This window comes from Helianthus annuus, chromosome 8 (assembly GCF_002127325.2).
Source record: "Helianthus annuus cultivar XRQ/B chromosome 8, HanXRQr2.0-SUNRISE, whole genome shotgun sequence".
NCBI classification, from domain to species: Eukaryota; Viridiplantae; Streptophyta; class Magnoliopsida; order Asterales; family Asteraceae; genus Helianthus; species Helianthus annuus.
This window is the reverse complement of record NC_035440.2, coordinates 34,133,581-34,142,718: the sequence shown is the minus strand read 5'-3', so window position 1 is coordinate 34,142,718 and position 9,138 is coordinate 34,133,581. Positions and strand designations below refer to the sequence as shown.

General features: G+C 39.1%; 1 protein-coding gene across 1 annotated transcript; it reads left to right on the top strand.

Moving 5' to 3' along the window:
- The first annotated feature begins 1,043 nt into the window (after window positions 1-1,043).
- Window positions 1,044-2,463, top strand: LOC110872599 (expansin-A6). Its single transcript, XM_022121414.2, has 3 exons — window positions 1,044-1,182; window positions 1,267-1,585; window positions 2,105-2,463. Exons 1-3 carry the CDS (start codon window positions 1,044-1,046, stop codon window positions 2,406-2,408), a joined length of 762 nt encoding a protein of 253 aa, XP_021977106.1. The 3' UTR covers window positions 2,409-2,463.
- Window positions 2,464-9,138: the final 6,675 nt, after the last annotated feature.

Below are 9,138 nucleotides of genomic sequence, written 5' to 3'. Positions count from 1 at the left end.
ATAATAAATCCTCTGATCTTGATTTTGTTTGCAAAAAAAAAAAAAACAGAAAGATAAATGTTCAATCGCTAGATTAAAGATACACAATAGATAAACAACAAACTAAAACAACATACCTTCAATTTTTATGATCAGATCTACAAAGTTTAGGACAAAGAAGAAGTTAATAGCATTCGACACAATCTTTATAAAATCAAGTTTCTATAGAATTGAATAACATAAATAAAGTAAATTTAGGATCGATTGTGTAGATTACAATCGTAAAACAAAGAAATCAGAAACAATAAAATCAAAAACATAGAAACATACCTTTGATTGGTTAATAGGATTGATTTGTGTGAAGAAGATGATGTTGCAGAGATTTGGCTATGGTTTAGAATTGAGGATCTTGGTGGTGGTGATAGGAGAGAGGATGCAACTTAGTTTTTTAGGGTTTGTAAAGTGTGTGCAAGAAGAATGAGAAAAAAAGAAAATATATACTATGACCCGAATTCAAAAAACCCGACCCAACTCAATTCGGATCCCGCCTTTTTTTCCTTGGAATCGTGATTGTACAAAGCAAATTGGGATTTCCCTCCTAAACCAAATTGCCACATCAGCCTAGATGGCCAAAGACAAAGGACACATAGTCCAAATCCATCTCATTTATATATATATAGATATAGATTATAAAAATGTTTTTCTACCTTTTCTGGTTCACGGTTCACCCTCAATTGCATTCAATCACGTAAATAGTTAATGAATTATAAATGCTTAAGATTAGTTACGTAGTTAAAAATTCAATCACGTAAATTCACGTAAATAGTTAATGCATTATAAATGCTTAAGATAAGTTACGTAGTTAAAACTTACTAAAATTACAAGCATTTTGTTTAGTGGACGCTAATTGAGTAATGTATATCATTATCATTTGTAATCGTAACGTATAAAATAAAAAACTGAAAGATTATTACAAATCCCAAAAAGATTCTATAATTTCCTCAATAAGTACCCCTTCACATTCTTCATTCTCCTCACACTCCTGCTCTTTTTCTACTTCAACAATGGCTTTGTCCTACATTCTCATATTAACAGCGGTTCTGACCTCAGTCAACGCTCTTGTTCCCGGAGTTTACACCAGAGGCCCGTGGGAAACCGCCCACGCCACCTTCTACGGTGGCAAGGATGCATCTGGGACCATGGGTGCGTTCCCATGCATTCCTTTTTATTTATTTTATTCTTATTATTATTTTTTCGGTTTATAAATTAATTGGGATGTGATTTTAGGTGGAGCATGTGGGTACGGTAACCTGTACAGCCAAGGGTATGGCGTGAACACTGCGGCGCTAAGTACGGCGCTGTTCAACAATGGGCTGAGCTGCGGTGCTTGTTTCGAGCTCAAGTGTGTGGATGATCCTGAATGGTGTCACCCCGGCAGCCCTTCTATTTTCATCACCGCTACCAATTTCTGCCCGCCAAACTTTGAACAACCTAGTGATAATGGTGGGTGGTGCAACCCCCCTCGTGCCCATTTCGACCTTTCCATGCCTATGTTTCTCAAGATTGCGGAGTACCGAGCTGGAATCGTCCCCGTTTCATACCGCCGGTTGGTTTTCTTTAACCTTTCATTATATATTTTGTGGGTTTAAATTCTTACAAGTAGAAGATTATTAAGGGATGAATATTTAGATGTGTTAAAAATTATGTTTTTTAGTTACTATTTTTATATTAGATTGAGACAAAAGTTTAATACACCATTTATCTTAACAAAAGAGTTTTATTATTATTTACCTTTATAATACGAGATGCTTTAAAATTGTGGACTCATTCTAATTTCTTTTCTAGCAAAGTTACAAATTATACATATTTTTTTTTAACTAAATGTTTAGCATATTACACTAATTCTATTAAACTTTGTTTTATAGAGATTTTGATTTAACTTCTGTAAAGTTATTTATTAAAATAATTTATCAATAGCAATAATATCACTTACCATGTATTACGGTCTGTAAATATATTTTTTCTTACTTATAATGATTTGTAAAAAAAGAAAAAAGATTTCTACATATTAAACATTGTTACATGTTAGTCTTATTCTAATAATATTTTGTTACCTCATATTTAGGGTGCCATGTCGTAAACAAGGAGGGATAAGATTCACCATAAACGGTTTTCGCTACTATAACTTGGTTTTGATCACCAATGTTGCGGGTGCGGGGGATATCACTCAGGCTTGGGTCAAGGTTTCCAAAACCGATTGGATGAGTCTTAAAAGAAACTGGGGCCAAAACTGGCAATCAGATGAGGTGTTGATTGGACAATCACTTTCGTTCAAGATTTTAGCTAGTGATGGTCGCACTTCCATCTCGGAGAACATAGTACCTTCTAATTGGCAATTTGGTCAAACCTTTTCCGGAAATAACTTTTGAGTTTGAAAGCTGAATTGGGTTAAGACTCTGTTTGGTTGACGGTTTAGACTTTTAGTATTTGGACAATTTTATTTTTCTTGTTTTAAAGAAAAATAGGATTTTTTTAGTTATTAGTGAGAAGTTGTAAAGTATGCTGAGGTGGCTATGGCTTCATGTAAGGGCCCGCAGCTTGCTTTTGCCTTTAATAAAATATACATTTTAAAATTTTATGAATTTTTATGGGTTTCTGATCTAAGAGTTACTAATAAAAGCAAAATTAACCTAAACTGTTAACAAACTATTATATTTGATAAAAAAATCATACTAGATGAAAATTTTGTTCATTAAAGTCGACTTTCACATGTGTAATTTAACAAAAAGATATAAATTATGTAACATAGGTGCTGTGACTTGTTGTATCTCATAGTGTCACTTCCCAATGTTGTTATTTTATAAAGAGTTAATTGTACAAATGCTTCTTTGCGGTACGTCGATAACGAATGCTTCTTTTCTCACCTTTACCGCCTTTTTCCATATCATTCGTCAGAAACCATCAACTATGATAATTACAAATAACTTCTTCATTTGTTGAAGCAAAAGTCCTTATTGTCGGAGTAAGGACTAGAGCACTTGTTAACTTCAAGTAACTACTTGATGTAAATTTACTTTAGCATACAAAGATTAGATCACCTGTTAACTTCAAGTACCTACTAACTCTATCTTGTATGCGATAAACGCAAGTTAACTTTACTGTTGAACGTCCTTAACTGACCTGCTAGCCTTCATTTGCTGGATTAAACACTCGATAACCTCTTTAAGATTAGCCTTTCTACCCTCCTTAAAATTCTGAAGCTTCGATATTACGTACTGATGTGACCGTGTCGTCCCGATCAGTCAAAAACCTAATTAAACCTAGGTAGCTAGGGTAAGTCGGGTATCGTATCCACGAAGAGCATGTGGTCAGTATCGCACGACCCGTTCGATTAGCTAGACTATTTACAAATAATGTACAAAGTGATTATGAAGATTGCTAATTTTATTTGTTTGTTTGGTTTTGAAAATTAATCGGAGTGAACCGACAATTTGATGTTATTCTTAAAACAATGTGTGATTAATTAAGATTCTAAACTAAACTAAAAATTTGAAACAAGAAATTAGAATACGGATCACACCCGGTTCAATAATTGCAAGACCTAGGGTTCCTACATGTTTTAACTTGATTCAATTGCATATAGTGATTAACGGATTACTATCACAAAACTTAGGTGCCAATTGCTATCTACGTCATAGATAACGGACCACAATGCACTTCATTGCCTCGGACATGTAAATCCTAACCTAAGATAAGGCATAATTGCACATAACCATTTCGTAAAGTCATAACTTTATCATCGTTCGACAATTCACGAATACAAAACAAATGCAAGACAATTATCCAAGGTTTCAAATACTAAACAACTTGTCACAAAACCAAATTAAAATACAAATGCATAAACCCTAGAAATCTTACAACCATCTACACCGGGGTGAAACCGCCGAGACTAGTCGTTCAAGGTCAAAGAAGCACGATCACCGGAGGATGAACATGAGCACCGAACCATAATCTTCAAGTCTTGAAAGAGTGGTGGAGGTTAGGTTTTGAAGGTGAAGGTGGAAGGATCGATGAGGATGATGGTGATGGTGGGATGAGGAGGATGATGATGATTCAATTAGGGTTAGAGATGAAGAATGAGTTAGTGGTGGTGTGTCACACCCCAACCGATGGCGGAATCATCGGGGCGCGACACTGAGCGAAACAGATTGTCCAGAAGTTTCCATAACAATTTTCATTACCATTCAATTTGAAATAACATGTCTCATACCATGTTTCGAACAGTAAACAAATTATTACAGACAAAATCTAGGCAAATAATTCTATTCCGACAACTCAGATTTTCAAATGGAGCAATTGTTTATCTGCTTCTAGAGACTCTCGGTTACATTAGTACAGACAACTATTTGTTGGCCTCTAGAAACTTATTATAGCCTCGCTTTCCTAGCAGCTAAGCATCCTAAATACCTGTCACATATGTTAAAATAAAAGTCAATACACATAGTGTAAACGTGAGCATACAAGTTTGATAGTAGCATATAGAGTTCGAAATAGTTTACGCATAACCAGCACGTACACAGAGGAAAACGAAGCATGTTAATTATCGACATGGATCTATCGATACCAATGACTGCGGGTTGACTGCCCAAGGCAGTTCGTAATACATGATCACCACTGTAATCCATGCAAATAATTGTCCTTAACAACCCCCGAGTGAACGGGTGCTGAGTCCAAACATAGTACTATCGTCGTTAAGGCAGGTAGACAGCATTCCATGTGAAACATAACAACAAGCATTCATTTAGTCACGTAATACATGCAGTAACGGTTAGCGTTTAAAGTGTTGCGTAGTGTGTTCGATTGTGATCTTGTATAAGTAACGTATGTAACACCCAAAAGTGCATAAAGCAAAAAGGGGTCGAGTATACTCACAGCGGTTGATGGATTGAAGGGAGCGCTTGAGAGTAAGGTTAGCCTGAATTGTTCGATAGCATAATGGTAAGTGGCACGTAAAACGAGAATAAGCGTTTATGGGTCGAATGGTAGTCCGGTCGGATGGCAATCCGATCGGACGGTTAGTCGAGTGGATGATAATCCTTTCGGATGGTTATCCGGTTGGACGATAGTCCGGTTGGATGACTATTCGATTGGATTGTTTCTTCCTATGAGAAGGATGTGTTCGGGTATGATGGTTTGGCTTTTAAAGTTTTTGTTGTAGTATTTGAAAAACATTGAAGTATATCTACCTTTCAGGTCAGTCGATCGGATGGTAGTCCGATCGGACGGTAATCCGATAGGTTGGCACTTCAGTGAGAAAAAGTTCACAGGAGGTTGTCACTCGATCGGACAACAGTCCGGTCAGGTGGCATCACTAGTGCATTGAACATGTTGAAAAATCGATTAAGTGTTAAAGTCAAGTATCTCATGATCCGAAGAGTAATCCAGTCGGATGATAGTCCGATCGGACAGCAATTCGTCAATACTCAACTTTAAATGAGGTTGATTAAGTGTGGGACCCAAAGTGTCGGTCGTTCGGGCGACCGGCCGCTCGGATGGCTGTCCGGTCAGACAGTAGTCCGGTCGGATAGCACTTCGTGCTGGTCATTCCATTCGTCCTTCACTTGGTCGTTTTGATTGTTTGTAGTTTTATCGAGACACTTTGACAATGTGTTAACCCAACAGAACCCCATTTCGAACCTGGTAACCTGACCGAACAGGAATCACCCAACGTTCAATCAGTTAACCGGTTCAAGTCAGTCGTTCTTTGATTAACCCGAAGTTGGTGGCCTCGTGGATAGGATCCAGATCTTGGGTCAACACATCACTAAGGACAAGTGGAGGTTAGAACTAGATCCGATCCTACCGGTTTTGAGTATATTGAATGTAAAAGAGTTGAAAGAAAGTTGGAAAACCTTCTTTCAATCCCTTTCATCGTGAATAGGTTTAGATCTATGAAAGATCTTTGTTTGTTTATGTGGAAATTGGTTAGATCTAAGTTGTTCTTTGTGGATTGAGGCCAAAACATGAAGTTCTTCAAGAGCACATGATGATGTCATCCTAGAACACCTTGAATCTTGGTGTTTTCACGGTTAAAAGTTTAGATTTAAAAGATAGAAAGGTGTAGGAGTGCGTGTAGATCAAGAAAGTACAAGATTTATTGAGAGATCTTACCTGGTTTGAGAGAAATCGAAGAAAAGGTGAAGAACACGTGCTGCTCGGATAGAGGATTTCCAAAAGTAGAAAGTATGAAAGTGACATGGGTATTTATAGGATTCCAAAAGAGGAAAGGGTGGGTCGGTCGGATGACACCACACCCGGATGATAGGTCAGTCGGATGGCAGCCCGGTCGGATGGCAATCTGGCCAGCTGGCATCTGGTTCGAGTGCGCGGCACGACGATTTTAGATATTTCGATTTCGATTGCGAGCGATGCGAGTGCGATCGAGTTTCCTATTCAAATTACTTTTAATCCCAACTACTCATATCGAGCACTGTCTCTTCTCCACAAATTATCATACTATATCAACATATAATCATCCTTAATTCGTATTCATTTTGCGATTGCGATTCGTTTGTGATTGAATTCGATTGCGTTTTTGAGTTTTGATTGCGATTCGATCGATTACCACACATAACGTAAATAAACATGCACAAGTAACACATAAGGCACACACACGTATAATAATCACCAAAATGCGTAATTCGAGTTTGCGAGCGCGATGTTGATTAGATTAGATTGATTAGCGTTTTATTGACTTTATCGCATTGTTACTTCCTATTATTGACATTCGTACAGCGATTCGTTTTGATGAATATACTTCGATTATTTCGATTATAATTAATTACTTCACATAATACAACTAACGTAAACATAAAATAGACTATCTATAGGTAAAGAAGTCAAAATAGGATTTGAGCAAGGAGAGACAGATTGCAATTAGCAATCTTTTCTTCCTTTGACTTTAATCTTGACTTTGACTTTGACTTTCGAAACACTGGGTTGTTACAGCCTCCCCTTGTTTAGGGAATTTCGTCCCGAAATTAGGCCAAAGCCGTAACAAACAACTGTGGGTACTTTGTTTTCATGTAGCTTTCGAGTTCCCAAGTGAACTCTGCGCCTCATTTGCCTTCCCATCAGACTTTCACAATAGGAATGCGCGAGCGTCTGAGCTGCTTGGTTTGGCGATCCAAGATTTCGACAGGTTTCTCCACGAAGTGTAGTGTTTCATTTATTTGGAGGTCATCGAGAGGCACAATTATATCATGCTCAGCTAGGCATTTTTGGAGGTTCGACACATGGAAAGTCGGGTGGACGTTACTAAGTTCCTCCGGTAGTTCGAGTCTGTAGGCGAATTTTCCGATCCTTTCCAGAATCTTGAAAGGTCCAGCATATCGAGGCGCTAGTTTCCCTTTCTTGCCGAATCTGACCACACCCTTCCAAGGTGATACCTTTAGGAGTACGTAGTCACCAACGTCAAATTCAAGGGGCTTGCGTCTTCTATTGGCGTAACTTTTCTGTCTACTTCGAGCTTTCAACAAGTTGTCTCGAATTTGGAGGACTTTGTCAGTCGTTTCTTGTAATAGATCAGGACCGGTTAGTTGCGAGTGACCGATCTCGTGCCATACAATAGGCGATCGACATCTTTTTCTATATAGAGCCTCGAATGGTGCCATTTGGATGTTGGTATGATAACTGTTGTTATACGAGAATTCGACTAACGGCAGGTATTTATCCCAATTACCACCGAAGTCTATAACACACGATCGGAGCATATCTTCAAGAGTACGAATCGTTCTTTCAGTCTGGCCGTCGGTTTGAGGATGGAATGCAGTACTCAGGTTAAGCGTAGTACCAAGAGCAGCTTGAAACGTTTCCCACAATCGCGAGGTAAACCGAGCGTCACGGTCAGAGATGATGTCACGAGGTGTCCCATGATTACAAATGATCTCGTCGGTGTAGATTCGGGCTGATCGTTCTACCTTGTAGTCTTCCCGTATTGGCAAAAAGGGGACTGATTTGGTTAAACGATCAAGAACAACCCAAATGCTGTCGTGACCTGATGACGTGTGCGGAAGCTTTGTTATGAAATCCATAGATATACTCTCCCACTTTCACGTAGGGATTGGGGGTTTCTCGAGTAAGCCAGAGGGTCTTTGATGTTCAGCCTTGACCCTTGCACAAGTCAGGCACTTCCCAACGTAGAGAGCGATATCCCTTTTCATGCCCGGCCACCAGTACTTGTAGCGAAGATCCTGGTACATTTTATCGGCGCCGGGATGAATAGAATACCGGGATTTGTGGGCTTCGTCCATCAAAATCTGTCGCAATTCGGTCCGCTTAGGGATCCAAATTCGATCCAGAAAGTGGAATATCCCATTCGACTTATTTACCAGTTGAGCTCCATCGTGGTAGATTCGTTCCTTCTTCAGGGTGCGTTAATTAAAACAGGCATGTTGGGCTTCGCGAATGAGGGTTTCGAGATCGTATTGGGCTTAGGTATCACGAATGCTGAGCAAATAACTCCGTCTGCTGAGAGCGTCGGCAACGACATTTGCTTTGCCTGGGTGATAACGAATATCACAATCGTAATCATTGAGAAGTTCTACCCATCGGCGTTGACGCATATTAAGTTCCTTCTGATCAAAGATATGTTGTAGACTCCTATGATCGGTGAAGATCGTACACTTGGTACCATATAGGTAGTGTCGCCAAATCTTTAATGCAAAAACAACTGCCCCTAGCTCGAGATCATGGGTTGTATAGTTCTTCTCGTGGGTTTTGAGCTGACGAGATGCGTACGCTATAACCTTGTCCTGTTGCATAAGAACGCCACCAAGACCAAGGTTGGAAGCATCACAATAGACAATGAAGTCGTCGTTTCAATCGGGCAATGTGAGAACAGGAGCATTGCAAAGCATGGGCTTGAGGGTTTGGAAAGCAGACTCTTGTTCGGTTCCCCAAACAAAAGGCTTGTCTTTATGCGTAAGAGCGGTAAGCGGCACAACGATCTTTGAGAATCCTTCGATAAATCGGCGATAATAGCCCGCTAGTCTGAGAAAAGAACAGGACTTTAGACAGATTCTTAGGTGTAATCAAGCTCTTAACTGCTTCAATCTTCGCAGGATCGACATGTATACCTCGACTATTTACGATGTGACC